At 40.8% G+C, this 22059-nt stretch overlaps 2 protein-coding genes across 5 annotated transcripts in view; both read right to left on the bottom strand.

The window, feature by feature from the left end:
- Positions 1-76: 76 nt before the first annotated feature.
- cfap58 (cilia and flagella associated protein 58) lies at positions 77-7493 on the bottom strand. The gene is made up of 18 exons (XM_029174201.3): positions 7345-7493; positions 6542-6793; positions 6233-6381; positions 5995-6145; positions 5699-5893; positions 5342-5479; positions 4859-5018; positions 4677-4759; positions 4276-4467; positions 4035-4196; positions 3708-3854; positions 3451-3591; positions 3154-3377; positions 2567-2675; positions 2374-2478; positions 2161-2280; positions 1890-2014; positions 77-1808 (listed from the first exon to the last, which is right to left on the bottom strand). The coding sequence occupies exons 1-18, from the start codon at positions 7348-7350 to the stop codon at positions 1697-1699; spliced, it is 2571 nt and encodes an 856-aa protein (XP_029030034.1). The 5' UTR covers positions 7351-7493; the 3' UTR covers positions 77-1696.
- A 389-nt stretch (positions 7494-7882) lies between these two features.
- LOC114869101 (protein turtle homolog B) overlaps positions 7883-22059 on the bottom strand; it is a 66231-nt gene continuing 52054 nt past the window's right edge. For 3 of the 4 annotated variants that reach the window (XM_055514601.1, XM_029172969.3, XM_029172970.3), the window contains 3 exons: positions 19998-21626; positions 15912-16039; positions 7883-15119 (listed from right to left, as the gene is read on the bottom strand). In XM_055514601.1, coding sequence (XP_055370576.1) covers positions 14905-15119; positions 15912-16039; positions 19998-21626 — 1972 coding nt within the window. In that variant the 3' untranslated portion in view covers positions 7883-14904. Of the gene's footprint in view, positions 15120-15908; positions 16040-18948; positions 18995-19997; positions 21627-22059 lie in introns of those variants that run through there. The other variant, XM_029172971.3, reaches the window with a different exon arrangement.

The following is a 22059-nucleotide window of genomic DNA, read 5'->3' as shown; positions in this document are numbered from 1 at the left end:
CAATACGCAGCCAGCCCAGCTCCCAGTGAGCCTGCGCGACGCCAGGCCGCTGACGCCAGCAGCCCCCCCACCCCCCCTTCCTCTCTGCTTCCTCCTTTCTTTGCTCACTATCCACGTTTTCTCTTTGTCTCTGCCTCCTCCCTCTCAGCACACATTAATTCCCTGATATTCATGAGAGGAGGAGGAGGAGCAGGAGATCTGGGGGAAGGAGATGCAGCGAGGTAGCACAATGTATGTGTGTAGCTTCTACCCTCTTACAGAAACCTGTAAAAGAACGGCATTGAGGGCGCAGGACTAGAGCAAACATGTCAGAAACTACCGTAAGAAATGTAATATTAAGTGATCTTAAAACATAACATCTATTTTAAAAACATCATGTTGAGAATGAGAGAACGCTAGACAACGTACACACATTAAAGAGTAAAATAAAAACATATTTTAAAATAAAAAAACACTAAATATGTGTAATGGCCATCACTTCATCACAGTGCATAAAACATAATCTGGTTTCAGTCGGTGCTCACGGTTTATCTAAAAGCCTCAGCTCAGCTTTATGAGTGTAAACACACGCACTCACGCAGCACTTAATGTGGCTTTACTCTCACACCCAGATAGTACTGTATATCTCTGGAGCCTGGAACATCCAGCTCTCACATATGAGCAGATTTGACAGATTAAACTCTTCACGGCCTGATGGTCTGGAGGAAGAAAACAAGCTGGAGCACATGTTTCAGCAAAGTCAACTTAATGTTGTAGTGAACCTAGCTTAAATAGTATAATGATGTATTTCCTACAGCCCAACTTCTTTAACTTTAACTTTATCAGTACAAAATAATGACTTTTTCCTCCAGGCAGGTGATCAGCAAATGAAACCTATTAGTGGAGAAGTCTCCATCTTCCCAAAATAGATCCCATTATTATAGAAACTGGCAAAGACAAACACTGAATCACTGAACACATGACGTCAGGACACAGTGGAAGAGCACAAGGCCCACGTACATGTTTTCCATGGTTAGTGTGAAACACAACTTAGAGCTAACACTAACTTCATTAAGCAGCTGCTTCTTCCCCACACAATGAGTGGAAGGAAAAGAAGAAAGGAGATCTGGGCTGTCAGAGGCCTCCCATTACTACGGCAACACAGCTCACAAAGCCCAGCTCTGCACTGACTCTGGTTGTCATGGTTACAGTGTAACGTTACTGCACAAGCAAGGGAATTACTTCACAAGCACCAGAACGATATGAAGGACTCTGTGTAAAACTCCAAAACTCCACACAGAAAGACACCCGTCCGCGCCAGGAATCAAAGCCAGGCCCTTCTCACTGTGAGGCAACAGTGCTAACCACTGCACCACTGTGCTGTTGAATTATTTGGATTTAGACATATCTAAAATCTGATTAGTCCAAAGAGTAAAGTTTCTTTATGACATATCATAAATGTAGTAAATATAGAAGTTGTCAGGCATTTGTGGAACAGCCTTTGTTTAAAACTATGTTCATAAAGGACAGTGTTAATAAGTGTTAATTAAGTATTAATAATAAAAACATACTGTGTTAACACACATTGTCACAGTTTATTTCAGCAGAAGGCTTAAGGTTAGGGTTGATATCATGTTGGAAAGTGATACATGGTGCATGTTTAATACATACAATAGTTTTGTAACAATGTAGTATGAAGAATCATAAAGAGTGACCCCTATCTTTTCAAAGGGTTGTCGATTCTGAAGCCCCCTCCTGTGAAGTGAGGTTTGCTGCTCAGCTGGGGAAGGGGTTCTAGCTGCTCCACGCTGGTGTTGGTCCTCTGCTCGCTGAGGAGACACAATCACAGAATGTCTGACATAGTTGTCGCATCACTACTGTATCATTGAGACATTCCAGTGTGTTGTCACCTGAAGAGCTTTTTCTGACTCAGGTACATCTTCTTGACTTTTGCTAGTTCCTTGTCTAGTCTTTGATTTTCGCTTTTGTATTCGTTCATCTTAGAATCAATCATCCTCAGCTCTGCTTTCAAACCCTAAAATAAAATCATAAAACATACCAATTTGAGGTGAATAGTGTTTTGCATGGAGATCATAGGATCATCCAGCTTGTCTTACTGCTCCACATACTGTTTCAATTAATACAATATACAGTACATGAGGAATTCAAATGACACTGGACCTGGAGCTTTTTGTTTTTCTCTCTGATGGTCCATCGGCATTGCTGGAGCTGCTCAGCTGCCTCTGGACCAGGTTGTCGGACCAGAATGTGCTTCAGCTCCACGTACAACTTCTCCTTTTCCTTAAAACAGAAGTACAGTATTTTACAAAAAGAGGAAAGATTCCTTCTGAAAGTACCCTCAACAAACAACTGAGTCTCAAGGTTTTACTGTACCTGTAACAGGAGTTCATGTTCCTCCACCTCCTGGGTTTTGGCGATGAGACGCTTCTGTAAAGACTGAACCTTCTGAATGAGTTCATATTTGCCAGGGTCACTGCCCTGAAGAAGAGTCATTTACACTGGTTAATAGCCTGACAATTAAGGTAGAGAAAACATGTAACTAAGGTGGCATTGGCCGGTGGGTCACCTCCAGCCGTCTCCATCGGTGAATGTTTATGGGTTTCAGTTGTTCCTCTAGGACACTGTTTCTCATCCTTTCTCTGAGTAGCTCCCTCTGGAGGTGGAACAGTTCCTGTCTGCAACACAACAAATGAACTCACCTTCACACCGTTTATGAAAACAACTACACTCCTACTAACTAAAACTCATGAGAAGACAGAAAACACAGTTTCCTATCATCCCAGTGCTCTGGGTCAAAATAAAGAGAAATTCTCGGCCTGAAGACAATTATTAGAGAGAGTAATATTTTGTGATGAGTTACAGGTCTGTAGTAATGGATGGATAGACATTGTTTCATTGGCATGTAGTGTGCGTATCTGAAGGAAGGAAGACAATAGTTGCCAAGCACATGCTTGAACAACAAGCAGCTGGATGTTGCTTTGGTTTTGATTTGTTTAAAGGCTAAGTTGTTTCCAGTAGACGTCTAACACGTTGGTTTGTCCTCATAAGATCCATGGATGAGATGCAGAGAACACCAGGGCCTCATTTATAGAGAAAGTTAACATAACTCATGCAGACCCAGGAGGAACTGTCTCAGGTTTATGTATACTGTACCTTAGTTCCTCTGTGTTGGGAACAGTCTTATCAAGGATACTCTTCTCACGCCGATGCCTTTTGAGCTCCAGTTTGAGCAGGCGGATGTCTTCTACCTGCTGGTTGTAGTGGAAGTCCCCCTTACTCAGAATCGACTGCTGAAGCCTGATCTTCTCATACAGCAGTGCACGCTCGTCGTTGCATCGCAGCAGCTGTTTTCCCAGGTTGTCCCGCTCTCTGACGACCTCGAGAGACATTTCCCAGACAAATACTTAGACACCAGTCTGCATTGCATTGTCTAAACACCGTTTTCTTTACCTGTTCCAGTTGTTTCCTCTGTTGTATTTGCTCAGCATCAGCATCAGCTATAATCTTCTGCAGTTTTTGCTGTTCTGCCTTTTGACTGTCAATGCGCTGCTTTGCTTCTTCTAGCTGCTGCTTGTTTCCCTGCAGCTCACCCTGTAGCAGGCAGACAAGGAAATTAATAAACAGACAAATAGTGTACAGTAGGTAGTGAAGAGCGGCACAAAGAAACCTTTGTGTGGAGATATCAAAGCAACCTAATGCCAAATAACCTTCAGAGCTTCATTATCTTTCTCCAGACGTTTGTACTCCTGCTGATCCTTGGCAAGTGCCTGCTCCTTCCCTGTTATCTCATCTCTCAGCCGAGTGACCTGGTTGTTCATGGTCTTCATCTTCCTCTTCATCTCTGCAATGTCTTCCTGAAGTACGCAGTAGGAGAAGGAAGACACATTCAGTCTCAAACTACCGTAAGTCACCCTTCATTTATGAACCACAAAAATAATTTGGATGAAAGAGATAAATCTGATCTGGTAACACATAGTTGGGGCACTAGTTAATGTTAGGATGCAGATTTGAGGTGTTGGGAACTTGACTCATACCTGAGCCTCGATGAGGTTTTTGCTGTACAGGTTCCTCTCAGCTACCACGGACTCTAGCAGGTTCTCACGCTGTTTAAGCTTACACTCTGCCTCTGTGACCTTCTTCCTCCAGTCAAATATCTCCACCTCTTTTACTTCGACATCGCTAATTCTTTGTTGCACCTGTGAAAGGTGCAACACTGTTACCCAGTGATCATTCAAATAAAGAAAATCTACTGTGCTAGTCTTGAACATATCCTGCCTTTTGCATAAGGCTGCTGGTCTCATTGATGTAGCGGTCGCGTTCTTTCTCCAGCTGTTGGATGATCTTACGCTGCTTCTGGGCTTCCTGGCAGTAACCACTGATCTCATGTTCCAAGGTCTTCTTGTCCTGTTCGAGGAGCTTCACAATGTTCTGCTGTTTCTCAGTTGACTGTGTAGCTTTGATCATGTTCTATTAATGCAAAATATTACATTTAGTTTTTGATTTGAAGCAGAAACCGGAGTTTGTATGAAACATACAAATACAGTATTACATATTAAATACAATCCAACATCCTTCTGTACTTTTGTACAACACCAAAGTAAAAACTTGGGAGTCAATGAGCACGAGAATACAGGCAGAACCACTGTGTGGATGAAGGGGATCAGTGCCTGCAGTACCTTGCTCAAGATATCTCTCTCACGGATCAGCTCCTCTATGGCTTTCTTGTCAGCTTCAATTTGCTTTTGAGAAGATTCAAGATCTTCATTATGGGAAGGAGATGGTGAAATGTTATGTTCAAGAGAAATAGCATAGACTGGGAATGCTAATGTGATCAAACAAACAGGCTTCCGCACCACACCTTTTTCCAGAGCGGTGATCTGAGCTTTCAGTGTTTCCCTCTGCACGTCCACATCAGCTTTCTGCTCCTCCATCTGGTGAAGCTTCTTCTGAGTGACTTCTCTCATTTTTGCTTGTTTAGCAATCTCCTGGCGCATCTGACTCACCTCCTCTTCTCTCATCTGACAGGCAAAATTATTTGAAGAATCAGAGATGGATGGATGAAGTGGAGAAAGTGGTTTTAAAATAAAGATTGGATAGCACTGTGCACTGATGGAAATAACCCTGACATGGTCCACCTGTGTGACTGCATCACTCAGACCAGTCATTTCTGTTTAAAACTAAGACAGAGAAGGCTACATGATCCACAGTCCAAGCAGTGCCTCCTAGTGGTTCAACAGATACATAGCATGACAATAAAATGTAACATTTCCTGAACCTGAGGTTTTTGAAAAGTGCAATATTAGGAAAAATGAAATATTACAACAAGATATTAATATGTTACCTTGAGCTCATTTGCAATCTGCTGATTTTCCAAAGACAGGTGTTCTTTGGCTGATGAGAGCTGTTCACACTCCTGCTGCAGCTTGACTTTTTTCACCTGTACTTGCTCGAGCTCCCTGGTGGATCGTTCATTCAAGATCTGCCTCAGTTAGGTAAAGGAATTTGAGGAATTATGTTAACTGCATACTAAAGTATAACATCGAATATTTTACCTACGCAATTATGTGACAAATGTACGGTACATCAACATTGAAATATTCACTGATATCTATTCAAATTTGATTGTTGTGGTGATGTCAATAGTATGGGTATATGGTATCTAAACCTATTAATATTGCACAATGTGTGTACACATTACCTTTAGCTCTTTCAGTTGCTGCTCCAGTCTCTGCTGCTCTTCTTTGGCCCTTTGGCCCTGCACATTCAGAGCTTTAATTTCCCCCATTTTGGAATCCATCTCAATATGCAGCTGCTTCACCTCCTTTTCCAACTTTTCCTTCAGCCGCATTTCCCGGGAAACCTCATTTTGTTGCACCTGGATTTCCTGCTGGAGCTTAGGGGTAGGTATACAAAGAAGCAGCCTGTTGGCCTCAAAACTAGATTAAAAAAGATATTATTCTACTAATAGATTAGAGATTTATCTATAAAAAGTACCTGCGATATAGCCTCAAAGCTACTATCTCTTTGAGCCTCTATCTCCTGATAAGTTGTTGTTGTCTTGCTTAGGTTTTCTCTCAGACTCTCAATAGTTGTCAGCAATTTGTCCCTCTCCTTTGTCAACTCATCATTCATTATTTGAAGATCCCTAAAAAAGAGAATGACTCAAGTAACTGTATAATTGTTACTATTTTACAGCAGTCATACAAGTTACTGAAAGCTGGACGAATCTCACTTCTGTTTCTGATCCATTGAAAAGCCAGTTTGCTGCTCAGCTGTTTTAGTCAGGTTGGTCACTTCTTCTGTTAAACTCCTGATGGTCTCTCTGTCATTCTTCTCTTTATCATGTGCAGCATCAACCATTTTCCAAGCTTTATCCAGTTCCTACAGTATAAACAAAGACAGTTTTTAACATGTTAAACTATTAGAGCACCAGAAGCCAACAGTGTACCATAGTACCATACTTGATCATTATTCTAATACATGACTGTAGGGATTCTAATTACCACATCTTACATTGTACTTTCACGTTATGCTAATATACCATTTTTAGTGAAGCTATTGTTGTATCGTCTTCTTGGGACAGTTTCAAGGCAGCTGCAACTTTGGTTGAAGCGGATGCAATCTCTGTTTTCAGCTCCCTGCACTTGGACATTAGCCTCTTCTCGTTCTCTCTGGACTTCTTCAGAGCATGGATGAGCTTCTCGTACTCCATCCTGACTTTGTCCATGCCCTCGACCCCGAGCAGCTCATTGAGGATCATCTGGAACTCCTCCAAAGAGTCCTCTCCTGCAGGCTGCAAATACAGCAAAAACACAGACACGGCTGCATGTGAAAAATGATCTGCTGAGTTCATTACAACCACTGACCACTCAGCTACACATGTACAGCTGTAAATTAATCCACACGGCCAGTCTGCCATGGGTTTCATTTTGGTTTTGCTTTAATTTGGTTTGTTTGATTGTTTCTGGATCGCTCCTACATTTTATTTAAAGTTGCCAAAATATGAGAGCCACTTTTTAATATGATTCCAGTAAGTAAAAATTGAATTGAAGTACATCCACCAGCGAATGTACAGAAATACTAACAACGCTACTTACTGTGTAGCTAACTTTACGTATGTTAAGTCATTTAACCCTTTTAACCACAAGTTGTGACTTTTTGACAATAAGCCCGAGTGAAAACATGGCTTCAAAACTGAACCGTACAAGCTAACAAGCAAAAATCGTGCTAACTACAGTTTGGCAGCGTTTAGCTGAAAACGTCTACACGTTAATTGTAAAATGTGCAAAATCCTTTGTTAACATCAGGGCAAGCCTTTCTGGGGCTGTTCGAAAAATCTCTTACCTCCATTATGTCCAGTCAAAGGTCATTAATTTACTACCCTTCAGCGTTGCGCAGCTCCTGGTATAAATATTTATTTTATTAGAAAGTGTTTACAGTGGTTGCTAAGCGATTTCTGATCTCGCGAGAGTAGGAGCCGCCTCCGCTTTCCCCCTTTTCCTCTGCTGGGCTGTTTATTACCTCAGTCTAAATAAAGCATTTACAATAGACAGTGGTGGTTAATTTAAACGTGTGTTGCTCAGTTTTGCCCAAATTCATTCCTGACTCAGGTATAGTCTATAAATAAATAATTTGTGCGCTCCTAGAAAAATTAAAATGAACTCAGGTTGCATGTTTATTTTTTTCCTCCAAATATTATGCATTTTCTCATAATATTTAATTATCCTATTTTATGGTAATGTAGTTTACTCTGTATGTGCATTAATCATAAAGCACAAAAATTACAATATGGCAAAAGCACTGCTAATATTCTCTGCTGTGTAGCCCTTAAATGTCAACTACATTGTATGATGTCTGTTTTGCTCAATAATGAAAAGTCATCTTAGAAAATTTAAACATTTTAATAAATAAAAACTGATGTAATATACACCATTATGAATATACAACTACAACAAGCATACCAAGACATTAGAAATACAAAAAAATGAAAGTTCAACTTAGTTACTCTAAAAGCTTTGATTTGAGGGAAGGGGATTGAGCAGGAATTACAACAGCCATACATTCTTGTTAGTGATTCTGCCAACAAATATAAAAAGCAACATGAGTGCTGACTTCTCAGAGATGGGGAACATGAAAACAACTGAACAGTTACATAACTCTCTGGATTAAGCATTTTCATGTAGAGATATTTTGAGGTACTAAGTTGTCTACATTGTTGTTTTTCACATTGTCATACTAACAATAACCAATTAAAAATAAACAAAAGCAGGTATGTAATCCTAATTCTGAACATCTCAGGAAGACTGAACAATTAAGAAACTATGAGTTCACTTTTTTTCCAAATCTATTGCATTTTCAGATGGACATAAGATAATCTGCCTTATGTGCAGTAACTTACAGTAACACTTGGAACATAAACACATTTTGTATGACTGACTCTGTTTATTACTGCGACCTTTCACCTAGTTTTAAACCATGTCTGGACACTCTATCTGGTCTTTGAGCACAGAAACACTGCAGTTCCTTGTTGAGTGTTGGTTGCAAGAGGACAATCCATGAACTGGAAAATATCACTTCCTGCAACACAAGGACACCTGCAGGTGAAGGGGCTCATAAAACAATATCAATAGTCATGGTGAGCTAATGTGACCAGCAATCGGCACCAAAAGCAATTTAACTAAACCGCGATGAGGTCCAGATCACAATGGAGAAAACTGTTAAATCGAGAAAATCATCATGACATGTACAGTATGTGGAATAAATTTTCCTTGCTTACAATTAGTTTCTCAAAATGTTCTCAGTCTCATTTGATCTGCAGACGCCCTGAAAGAACAGCAGTCGAATGAAACTGTCCATACACACAACACTCACTGGCCTGACGACAACCTCCAGTACAGTACAGGGTTGTGCAGCTACATTTTGCTTGAAGCAAGGAAAAAAACTAACTAAAAAAAGCACCACAGATGTTTTTTTAATAGCACCAGTTCTTAGAATGTATATAATGTTTTGTGTATTTTGGCAATATACAGTACTGAATTGAATGTCTAGAGTAACTTTAAGCAGCTGCTGCAATGCTCAGCCTCCACTTTTGAGCCTATTGTCTTGAACATGCGTCAGCTCATCCCCTAGAAACGATCCCCCCATCCCCAACGTCAGGTCGAAGCAGCATCATGAAGCACTGTTACATACATACTGTGAATATATACTATAAAACATCTCTGTTGTGTCAATGTGATGAACATACATTTATATCTCTGTGCTATGCTGTGATACAGATTGTGAGGGAGCACCATAGTAAAATAAACAAAATAGATTCTCACTACTCATTTAAGGGCAAAATGTGCCTCATGGGCGACCCCAGACCGACAAAACAAATAAACCTGCCAGGAGCTAAACCAAAGTTCCCTAAATGACAAATGATCACATACAGTACTATTCACACCAAATGCTATAAAACTAGGTTGCTGTATCCTTTTCTGAGAGTCTCTGTGTAATAGACAGTGAATAATACAGTACAGCGACAGCCATTTTCTTGAATTTACTCAACTGAAATGTCAGATGTCATAATTCTCTACTTTGTGTAAGATTACGCCTTATAAAGCAACAATGGATATAAAAATAATAGAATATAGACTTATACATTCTTGCAAACAAGTACTGTCCCCAAATATAGATATATTTATAGATCATATATAGATGTATACAGTATTGGGTACATCAAGCTAAAAGTAAGTCAGTCTTGCATTGAGTCCACCTTTAAGAAGGTGATAATGTTTAATAGCAGACTGTAGGTTTAGTTTTAGGTACCCAATGCATTTTGTTTTCTATATTACTCTGTATGTTACCTGGCTCTACAATAATATTCTCTTTTACTAATTTTGAGCGTTGAGAAGATTTCCATAGACACATACAATATACACATTGGTCTGTTACATCATGTCTGAAGCGGACCCTACTCTACTCAGTGTCTCACTTTATCTTCAGTACAGACGATGCGCATCTTATTTTTCTCCTACAAAAAATAGAATAGAGTATTCATGTATGACATGGTATTCTTATTTCAGATATTTACATGGAAACATTTTTTTTAATCTCAAATCTCATACGGTCATGTTTGGACAAAAATAGTTGACATTGTAATATCTCAATACTTTCCTCCATGTTTCTACATGAGTGGCGTGTTTGAGCCTGGTCATTTCTCCTGGGTTTAACTTCATTCTTTTGCTGTTGTCTCGTTCACCAAACTATACAGTAGCATGTTTGTAACTGCTCTTGTATTAGCTGTGTCTATTATAACCTCTCCTATTGCCAAGAGGATGTTATTGGCGATGAAGCAGGTTGATGTATTCTTGATATACAGGAACAATATAATGTGAGTATTTTGATGTATCTCACTGTAACTCCACTTTCGAGTAGTTTGCAGTCTGTTCACTAAGCACTTTGTGCTTGGACTACAACAATTTTGTCTGCTGCAAACTTAGGTACATTTTTTTACTTTCGCAGAAACAAACAACAAAAAATCAATATGGCAGTTTTGGATGTTGAGTACAATAAGCTCAAGAAACAGGAAGTTCAGCAGCTAAATATGTAAAATCATTTTCTTTGTCTTCCATTCTTCTCTATTTTATATGTCCAACATGTTGAAAAATGTCACAATTTATCTAAAAATATAAAGAGCAGCTTCTTTTAATGCATCTTAAAAATATGTAAAGCCAGAGTGGAATGACACCAAAGCCACACTCTAGTTCGCCACAACTCAGAGTCAGCAGTGATACAGTAGTAGTGATACAGTACTGAGATTTTTCTTGAATCATAACACGTGTGATTTGTTTTCGTGATTACACACATCACAGACATAACTCGTTTACGAGTTTTACGAGATTCAGTTTTCTCAACTAAAGATCATAACTGGTATCTTAAATTGTTATACTAAAAAAAGGTAACCGCTTTTGGCCACAGCGAATGAACCACATGGTAGATTTGGCAAGTTTTTACGCTGGATGCCCTTCCTGACGCAACCCCTCTCTGAGGGTATTGAACCCACGAATCAGTAGACAGGAGTGCGGCGCGCTAACCACGGCACAGTGGTTAGCATGTAAAATGTTACACTACAATTTGTATATGTATATTTGCATTGCATTTGATTTGCAGAGCCGTGGGATACACAATATTTCATGACGGTTAAAATGACATGTAATCTGACAAACAGAGTTTCAGAGATTCCAGATTAGAGAAAAAATGACCCATTGAGAGAAATTTAAAAACCACTTCTGAGTGGGTTTCAGTCACATACAGTACAGTTCAGTAAGTCAAACTTTGAGCTAAACTGGCCTAACTGAACTTTGAGCCAAAGGGCCAGAAAGGGGATATGGACCACATGAATCCATGTAAGGCTTCAGACATGAACAATATGCTTGTGGGGTTGGGATGAGGTTCAGCCACCACCCCCCTGGGGAAAACGAGAAAAAACGTCGCCCAATCTAAAGTGTTTATTACTGTGGGTCACGTTTCATTCAATATTAAACTATCAAGTAATGGACAATCTCAAAATAGTGAACTTCACGTGTTGATCTGGCAATTAATAGAAATCAATGCCCAATGCTTGACAGAAATTTGAATTTAGCATACAGTATGCATCAAAGTAATTGCACAAAATCTGTATCACTATTTTCAAGCTACAGGTTGCTACAGGTACATGTTTGCTCTGGTGGTGGTGGGTTCCCCTTATCTGTTTAAATGCCGACACCATGTAAATCTTATCCTGTTTCTTTGTGGCACGTTAGCAGGTGTACAGTATGTGTTGAGGCAGTTCCCATCTCACCCCAGGGCTCACCCCTGATTAATATACTGTATGTGTTCAATTGTTGAACTATTTTCTCAACAAAGCTGTAGTCTGTATGATGGGACAATATGTACACAAAGGGGTTATCATCTGTTTGAACCTCTTGGTTTTAAAATCTATGCATATTGGAGGTTGTAGAACTATTTGAAAATACAGGTAGTGATTTTTAGTTAGAAATTCTCCTACTACTACTGTCAGGTTCCCTAACATACAGTTGGTTAATGGAAGTTCAGTGTCCCATCATTGGCTCAGGCTGTTCCCTCAGCTCCGCTAATAGGACTCTTAGCAACTCAAACATGAGAACATCTGCAGTGAAACATTCAACAGAAGAGAAGTCACCTGAAAGGAGACAGCAACACTCTCGTCTTCGAACTCATAATGTGAATGCCTTTGTCAATGTCTATACATATACATACTCAACAGCAAAAAGGCACATATATGCATCAGATTACTGTTAATATGCCATAATAAAGGTTTTATGGAAGAAGATAATCCCACCGCTCCTCCAACAAGTGCCTTCTGGCCACAGATTCAGGCAGCAGCATAGACTGATGTTATGTATGTTTAAAACAATGCAGCAGCTACACTGTGAAAATATGGATTGATTTACAGAAGGTCACTCAGTTTGTGTAGCACCTTATTCTTAAAAAAGCTTCTCTAACTGATGCCACTGAAGCCCTTTGTGATGATACAGGCTTTTCAGTGACACTGTCCTATTCATTACAGTGTCACACACTGTTGGTGCCCTTAGTTATTCCCATTGTCTTTTATAGTATCTATATGTCTCGCACACCGCATCATGTACAGACATGAGCCAGTTGATTGCAGATGTTCTCACTGCATTTCTAATTCTAAATTCATGTCATTCACACTCAAATGATTCTAGCTCCTGTTCTCTTTTAATTATTAGAGTGCATTTTCAATTTAACCTTATGCTTAAAATTTTATAATTACTGTATATTTACAAAATACAGTAAATGCATTATGTTAATTTAAACCCAGTACTATGTGTGAAATCTTCCAACCTGTGAGACATAATAATGTCAATGCTTAGTTTAAAACAATAAATGAAATACAGTAGATACCGCTCCTTCTGCAAACACTTATTGCAAAGATGTGTTCACTGAGCAACCAGATATAGTTGCTTCACCATAGTACTTACTTAGTACTGTAGACTTGTGATATTAGAAGACTGTGTTGGAGTTGCAACTGTGTTGGAATCTGCACATAATCACAATTACAGCAGAACATGGACACTCCAACCTCTGCCAGCACCATAGCCTCTACTAATGAATACACCCTCTGAAGAAGTTGAGCACCTTTTGAGCAAAACATTCCTGCTGATTCTGGCTACAGCATTTACAGTATGTTATGGCACTTCAGTCACTTGTCCAATAGAGATGTGTTGGATTTAGCCCCTCGGCATCAACATTTCAGTGTAAGACAAATTGCAAATTGAATTACTGAGCATGAAACCTGAAATGAAAAAACAGCTAATTCCTAATCTTTCACTTTTAAATGAATACTATGCAAATTAAATGGCAGGATAGAAAATAGCCAATAAGAGACATATATCTTCCCTAACGCAAAAAAGTAATACATTTAAATAACAATAATAAAACAAAAAAAATCTACAGTAATCCAAAGGAGGATCATTAAGGCCAAACAAAGCCATTGTTTTATATCCTCTTATATGCTAATTTGAAGAATCATATACTATGGCACAGAAGAACAAAAATCACATGATCCATTATGTTTTTGAGTTACTTGGTAGCTTTTGACATGATTTGACCTGTTTCTGAAATGGATTTGGAGCCCTCTAAATGACCTAAAGTACAGTAGATAAACTGGAGATACAGGTGTTGAGACGTATTTGTGAAATGGACAAGTTTTTGCTCCAGTGCAAACCGTTCTGAGACAGGCGAAGTTTGAGTGCAGTTACTGTAAATGGAGCTTTGGCGGTTTATGACACCATGATGAGTCAGAGAGCTCTTTGAAGAGTTTTAGTACCATTACGTTTTTAGTTTGACTATTTGAATGACATTTTCTTGTGCCTACTGAATTATTGGGTGGTACAGTAATGTTTGGAATGTAAATGTATCCCTAACTACTCAATATAAAGTGACTTTGTTACAGTAGGTAGTTACTTACTTACTTAGTTAATTACTTACAGTGATGTTTTTTGTTTGTGAGGCATTACTTTAAAGACTTATGAGGGTTGTGAACCCCGAGAAGGATAAAATATTCAATCTAACAGTAGAAAAAGCACAAAGATGAATAGGAAAATGTACAACATGTCCTAAACAAATGAGAATCAATAATGAATAAAGGGATATAAAAGGCTAGTTAGCTCTGCTGGCTGATCCTGGTGGGCGTGGTCTTGTGTCCTGTGCTCTGAGGTATACGTGGTAGGAAGGAACACCCATGTTCAAGGTTCTCGGCACATACAGTAAGAGACGCTGCTGGTGGAGAGGGTCCAGTGGGAAATGCTGTAAACTGAGACTTGGTTTGGGATTAGGGGGAAATATATTAAAAAAAAAGATCTTTGCAATGCAAACATCAGTGGAACTGGAGATAGTAATTGATTTGAATAAATCTTTTGCACTGGAGTAAAACTTTGAAAACTGCGGCAGTCACCATTTTTGTACAAACATCATTGTGTCTTTGGGCATCAATCCGTACGCATCTTTAAAGTACTGATTAATTATGTGCTAATAACAAACACGAGTTTTGAATGTTAGACTTAGGACTCCAATCTGTCTTCTAATTTCTCAGTGTTGGTTGAGACATCTTTTCCATTTATGTTCCTTAGTCTCTCAGTAATTTAACCTCTTTTTAGAAAAGGTAGGTAATAGCTGAGTTTTGAAAAATGTTATTCACCGAAGAATATTTGAATGAATACACATACACAATTCCTACATGTGGCACGTTTGCTAAAATTTGACCATATTCCCATTGATGTACTATCTCAACATTATTTAGAAGAGGGGTGCTGCTATGTTCAGCTTGATATTGTGGAACAGGGCTATATTGCTTGGTTGCAACCCAGTTCTAAAGGACCTTCAGAGGAGGGTGGCATGGTCCAGGTCAATGTTGTCCATGCTAGCCAAAATAGCCTTCTGGTCCTCCTGAGGTGGGCGACGGTACAACAGAGCAGAGAAGCGAGTGTATGGGTCATGGAGGATGGGTCGTTTCTTCTTCTTGCGGAGGTAGAGAGCTTCTTCGGGCTGGATTACCTGAGAGGTGGAGGCCTGCTGGGTCTGAGAGGTGGAGACACCTGGAGGAGTAGAGATGAACAGCAGGCACTTACAGCCAGAACTTAAAGCATTTACCTATTGGATTGTTAAAATGTATTAGAATTGGCTGTGTATTACTCCGTCCCTTCTCCCTCACCCCTCCCTTCCCGGGTCCAATCTAGCTCACCAGCTGTGCCACTATCTATCCTCTTGCCCTGTTGTGACTCCCTTCAAGGACAACTGTTGGACTGACCTGTAAACATCTTGGTCGGCCTCGGTCATACTTCTATAAACAACACTTCACTACACTGATGCAGATACACCCCCTCCCACCCCACCTTACAGTCTCACTGTCTGCTCTCTGACCTTATCTATCTGTCCTGATGAACCCAAGAAAAAATTCCAGCAAGGTTTCCACTTGTACTGTGTGCCACTGTATGTGCGTGTGTTTTATTGTTTGTACTGCTATTGCTTCCACTGTCGAACTAGCGCCGGTCAAGCTGGCTGCTAATGGGAATTTCCCCGCTGTGGGACTAATAAAGGCATTCTATTCTACAGTAAACTAAAATGTAATGATGTCACTTATGTATGTTGTGCAGCATGACCACTTACAGACGTATTGGATTAAAATCTTTCTTAAATTTTAGGACATTTGACTATACTATACAAACGTTCTTGGAGACATAGTTTTTAAAGCAGATAGATTTTAAAGCATTGCTCAGACAACTAAAACCTGCAATGTCAATGCAGTTGAGCCTCTTATTTTTAAGGTACAAAGTCCGATTCACTAATAAAAAAGGAGAGCAGAAAGATGAAAGCAACAGGGTCCGCACCTGCTTTTTTTCTCAGCTTGGAGTTATTGTTGTTCGTCGTCATCTTCTTGGACTTTTTAACTCGCTGGTATTTCAGTGCATCAATCCTCTCAGACCCTGAAAGGGCACTAGGCGCACCTCGACGTTTTCTGAGCAAAGAGGAGACAAAGAGGAGGACGGGTAACTCCAGGCCAGTTACAGTCACTGAACGGTGTTCTTGCACTACGGAGAGCAACAAAGCCAAAAACCCACACAATCTCCAAACAGCACTGCTCGTGCCAAAGCCAAAGGTGCAGCACATCGCCAAAGGATCAATGTGAGACACCGAAAAGCTGTGCTCAGAAATCCAGCAACCGTTTGATACACAATGTCATTCCATCAACTATGGCCCTAAACCTGTACATCATCTGGATTTTTGAACAGTTATGTCATTGTGTTTCACAAAATGAGTTCATGAATCCAGATGGTTTTTTAAACTATGCACCATGACATTTCTCGGACTTTTGGTAATATCCAAAATATTTTGCTCAAATTGATCCAAACAAGTTTTACACAACCCCTGAAATTGTTTAAGACTTGCACTGTTAGTTTCAGAGGAACATTCTCCAAAATTAAAGAACATTTTAAAAGAATTCCAAGCAGGACTCTTCTCAATTGCTAATTTGTTTCCTTCTAAGAAATAAATGCCTTTCACTCTGAAAAAAACAGATGCAAACGTGTCCTCGGAGAGGAGTGGAGAGCGCGCTAGATTTTTCAGATGCTCATGACTGCATTTACACACCTGCCTTCCAATCATAGAGGCACTTATGACTTGGCAGCCCATAAATTTCTGCCACAAACACACACTTGGTTCTATATCAAGGCACATAAAACAATTAGCGTTTACAGTGAGGCCATCTTCCCACCGTGGCTGCAGAGAGAAACCGAAGGTTGTTAGTAAAAGGGGAAGAATCACAGCTGAGCAACAAAGCATCATCAATATGTATTCATAGACATGGATACTGTCTACAATGGGCTTCACCATGCTGACAGGGGGAGAGATGGCGGGAGGGGAAAATGGCTACTCGGGAACAGTCACATAATGAAAAATAAGCCAAAGAAAAGCGAAGCACTAGGACAACAGATGTAACAAGAGTTTATCCTTTCTTTTCTTTCTTTTTTTGAAGAGCGATATTTAGCAATGGCATGCATGGTAGTTTGCACATGGAACACGACTTTAAAGGGGAATACATTCAAAGGCACTTCACTAGGCAGTTCCCTGGAACATGTGGGGGTCCTCACCCCCTGTGTGCTCCCCCCTCTTCAAGCCCTTGGCGAAGTATTTGTTCCTTAGGATACAAGAAGTGTGGCAGGACACTTGCTTTACATAGACGTGAAAACTGTTTTGCAGTCCAAAATGTCTCGATTATTGGATTATGTGGTTAGAATCATGCTACAGATGCTTTAGAAAAAAGGTGATGACCATGTGTCCACCAGGATGCTTTTAATCTGTACAGGTATAAACGGAAGCTTGGGCAGACGCTATGTCTGTGGCTGTTCAAAACTTATTATGAACCTGTTTGTTAAAAGCTGCTCTATTTTGTTACCTTTAAGAAGCTTTATCATTGCACATGCTAATCTTTGTCATTACTGCCAGAAACATGCAACAGCATTTTTGCTTGAATGTTCAGGAAAGGTTTGGTAAAAACGTCTCCCAGTGGACACAAAACTTAACGCCAATCGTACACAAATATTCCTTGGAAACGTGGGTCCAAAATATTTTCAATTGGTGTCATACATTACAATATAAGCATCTGTAAAATAATAAATGGCAGAATGTGTCACGCTTGAGGAGATTGCTAAGAGTACAAAAATATCTGTATGGAAAAAGGATGTGAGACAGTGGTTTCGTTAATTCATTGTACGCCACACCTTGTAGAATAGCACAAAAAGACAAATAACCAGAATCCACACTGCCTAGAACCTACTGTAATAATATACAGTGACTATGGTTCATCTCTACAGTGCGTGACCATCTAATAGACAAATACTAAGGAAATGGGTGGAAGGGAATCCTTAATCTTCCTCAGGTCAAGGTTGACAGAGCATTAAGATTATTCTAATCCATTCAAGTTCTGGCTAAGAAAGAGGAGGAGGCCAAAAGTACCGGTACATGTACCTCAAGGTTTTATTAGTATAATGGACATATTCCTCATAGGTAAAAGACTGGATCCATCCATAGAAAACCTGCCATCTTAGTGTAGTCATTGAAAGTGAGCCTTCACAATCTCCATGGCAATTAGTAGAGCCATGTGGTGGGTGAGACAGTCAAAAAGCCTAAGCTGGATCTGTACCCTGAGCTGCATTATCACATGGTGTATAAATCTGAATAGGCCTAAGCGTCAGATGATTTAATCCTGATGGAGATGGGCTAAAGGGAGAAAGAGCAAAGGGGCACACAGTATCTCTATCTTCTGAGCTGCACTGTGCATTCTAAGCTTGGTAAATAAATATAACCACTTTATGCAGACTGCCTAGTTTGCACGTGGCCACTGAAGACAGTGAGTGTCGAGAGCAGGAGTAGTAAAAATAAAGGAATAGTTCAATAACAATAAAATTATGGCATTTTGACTGATGTCAAACAAACAAGTTTTGTCCAGTCGCCTATGCACATGTTCTTTGTCATCAAATATAATGAGCCATGAGGCTGATTCATCATCTATTTCCTATCCTGTGCAGTCAGGTAATGTCCACTTTTTAGCAGGAAGTTGCATGTGGTCAGTTAGCAAACCACTCAAGCATGAAATCATGTTGGTGACCTCGGACCTGTTCTGTCAACTAACAAATGGCATATGCATATCACAATGCATAATGTACTGAAGACTGCAAAACATAAAAATGCATAGCCACTTTAAGGAAAAGGTCAAAAGAAAAAAACTTAAACAAACTGTACGTGTTGACTGAAGGAAGGAACAAATCAAATAAAGACTCAGAGTACTGTATTCCCCTTTAAAGGACGAGGTGATCAAAAAGTCCCACCTGCTAACCCCCCCCTTTCAGACATGGATCCAACCCTTACCTATTGCGGTGTAGAGGACCTGGTCACAACAACGCTGCCCAGATAGCTGAGATCAATCAAAAACAAAGCAGGTAAGACTCCAGGAGTCATTAAGAACCACCACACTGCCCCTAATTTATTATGATGGAAACATTGCAGATCATGAGAAGCGGACAGGCCCTGTCACACAAATTTGCCCAACGGCTTTTTGTTGGTAATCAGACCTTAAGAAGTCCATGGGGCAATTCGAGGAGTTGGGAAGAGGAGGGAAACAGAAAGGAAAGGGGAGGAACATAAAGCTAGGGGAGAATTGATCATCCAGTCAGGCAACTAAGACCGAGGATGGGCCGCAGGGCCTGCCAAGATGAGCTCTTCCTAAAGCATCCTTCTGCGTGACAAAGAATCTTCAAAGGCTTGGAGTTAGACATAACAACATGTATTTTGTTTCTTGGGTGGGGAATCGTTCAGATACCTATGACAGGATTCCTCCTGTTAGGTAAAGCTGTGTAACGCATGAAATAGATGGAAATACAAGGATCCTGTGGTGGTGTCTACACATTTCTAGGCTTTTAGGGGCCCTAACAATTTATCCACAGCAGTGGCACCACTGTAGTGTTATTCATTCAGACTAAATGTAGCCCCAAAAGCTCAGGAATTAAATCTGTGAAGCAAATTTGTTGGTTTTAGAATTATCATATGCTGTCTATAAAAAAGAACGTTCGATTGATCAAGCAATCATTTTTGAACCAATGCTTCACAGATTCAGTGAATGAAAACTATCAATTTAATGTCTGACATGAAAAGCAGCAATTTCAGTGCTACATTAAAAATCTCAAGGTGTATTAAAATAATTACCTTCAAGTATAAAGCTTCTTTTTTCACATAGTGTTAACAAATAATAAAAATGTACATAAATTAAAGATATTTAAAAAATGTATTTAAAAAAAACTGGATGGGTGTTAAACAGCATCTCAGTAACCAAATGTCTGAGGAATTTCACACGTTAAAGCATTATGGATTGGGGCAGATGACTCAAATGACAGCCCTCTCTGCATGCCTAATGCACCTACCCTGAAGCTGACAACTGGGTCGTAGAGGGCTCAGATGGAAGTATCCCCTCCTCAGTCCTCCTCTGAGATGGCATCTGACCAAATATGTTGCTGCTTTCCATAGGGGGTGACGGGGACTGGGAAGCTGGGTAGCTGGTTGCAGAGGTGGCAAAGGCCATGTGGGAACGGTAGCTGGGGCTTGCTCTCCTGCTACCCTGGCCTTGTGCAGGTGAGGATGAGGGGGAGGATCTCCTTGAAAAGCTGACTGTGGAAGGTGGGAGGAGGGTAATTTCAGACATCTCTGGAGGGATGAGAGGCTGGACAATGCTGGGACGTGGCCTAGGGCGTACTACAATCTCTGGGGAGCCCTCATGAGAGGTCAGGGGACTTTGAGTGAGAGGTGAAAGTCGAGAGGGCTGGAGAACCACCTGATGCAGGCTGGAATCCATCCTACGAGCCTGTCTGGGACTGAAACGAGGAGGGGTTTCAAACCATCGGGTGTCCAGGCTACTGAATGTGCTAGGGACAATGTGGGCCATTGTATCGGTGTAAGGCAAAACCGGCACACCCATACCGTGGCTTGTGTGTCTTAGCTGCCCTAAATGTGCCTCTTGCATAGCTAAATGCTTGGCTGGGGAACCACGAGGCTTGGCCTTGCTGGGAGACTTGCTTGAGCGACTCTTTGGGGCCTCCAGTGGCAGGACAGCTGGGTAGGTGGGCATTGGAAGGGATGACGGCTGGAAAGCACCAAGGGGAAGAACATGAGGTGGTGGGGCATAAGGTGGTTCGTGGCGGAGATGCAAAGGTTGAGGTGGTGGAAAAATGAAATGGGGCCCCTCAAGACTTGTAAAAGTGAAATCCAGTCCCTGCCAAATATCTGGTGACCGAGAAGAGGGGGTAAATGTCAGAGGAAGTGGAAAACCATACTGTGGAAAATCACCCTCCCCCATTTCTTCAGGAATCATGGGGTGACCAAAAGGACCCTCAGCAAGGTATGGAGGGGAGGACATAACAGAGCTGAGAGGGCTAGTGTCAGGCATGTAAAAAGGAGGTGGGGGATCATGATCCCCAGGGGGGGCTAGATAGCCATAGAAAGCCCTGTGGTGGAGAGAGCCTCGAATTTGCCCTGAGGCCTGGAGCCGACTGCTTTCCATGATGGTCATACCTTCGAAGGGCCTGTGAAAACGAGGGCTGTAGGCTGGAGGCTGCAGGTAGGATTCTTGACTTGAGATAGGAGAAATCTGGTGCGGCCCAAGAGGAGCCATAACTGGCGGCAGAGGCCGGGGGTCTTCATTTTCTTCATCTGACTGACGAAATTCTGGATAGAGATCCGATTCTTCCACAAAAGGAAAGCCCTCAATTCGCCTGGGCTTAACGGACATTTCTGCTTCAGTGGGATCGATGACAAAGCGTCCATCTGGGCCCCGGCTGATGAGTTCAATGGGTGTCGTTGCTTCAGCTTCGTGTCTGGAGATGCTGTACTTCTTGCTCGTTATTGCTCGTTTGGTTTTCTTGTACAAAGATAATTCCTCCTTCTTCCCTGGGCTGGGGGGTGGTTTCTTCCCACGCTGGTCATGACTATCTTCAGATGATTCGGAAGGAGACGCCTTAGAACGAACACTCTCTGGACTCACCTTTCCTGAAGATGACCTAGGAAAAGAATAAAAAAAGAATACATTTTCCAAACTTAGCAGTTTTCAATAACGATCCCACTGATTGTGCTGAAGCCAAATCCAGTTTCAGCTGAACAAGAACACTTCACAGGCTTCACGAGGTGAATTGACGACTCCCTTGATGAAGCATGCAATCAATTTCAGGATGTGCTTTGCTGTGCTTCATAACACAGAAGTATTCTGACACAGTAAATACTGTAGGTCTAGTCTGCTGCATAAGGACTAATACTACAATATGACGTCATCAAATTCACCTTCACAGTCACCTTTATATTCCACCTACTGATATGTGATAGAAGGGTCAAACCTGTACATTAGAGTTTCAGAAGCATAGTGGTCTGCTGTGGTCCTTATTCTTTCTGTGTAGCTTTATGTTATTTTGCTAGCCATAATATTTAAAGGTGTTTACT

The sequence above is a fragment of the Betta splendens genome, chromosome 14, assembly GCF_900634795.4.
Source record: "Betta splendens chromosome 14, fBetSpl5.4, whole genome shotgun sequence".
In the NCBI taxonomy this organism is placed as follows: Eukaryota; Metazoa; Chordata; class Actinopteri; order Anabantiformes; family Osphronemidae; genus Betta; species Betta splendens.
The sequence above is the reverse complement of the archived record's forward strand: the minus strand, read 5'-3'. Positions and strand labels throughout refer to the sequence as shown.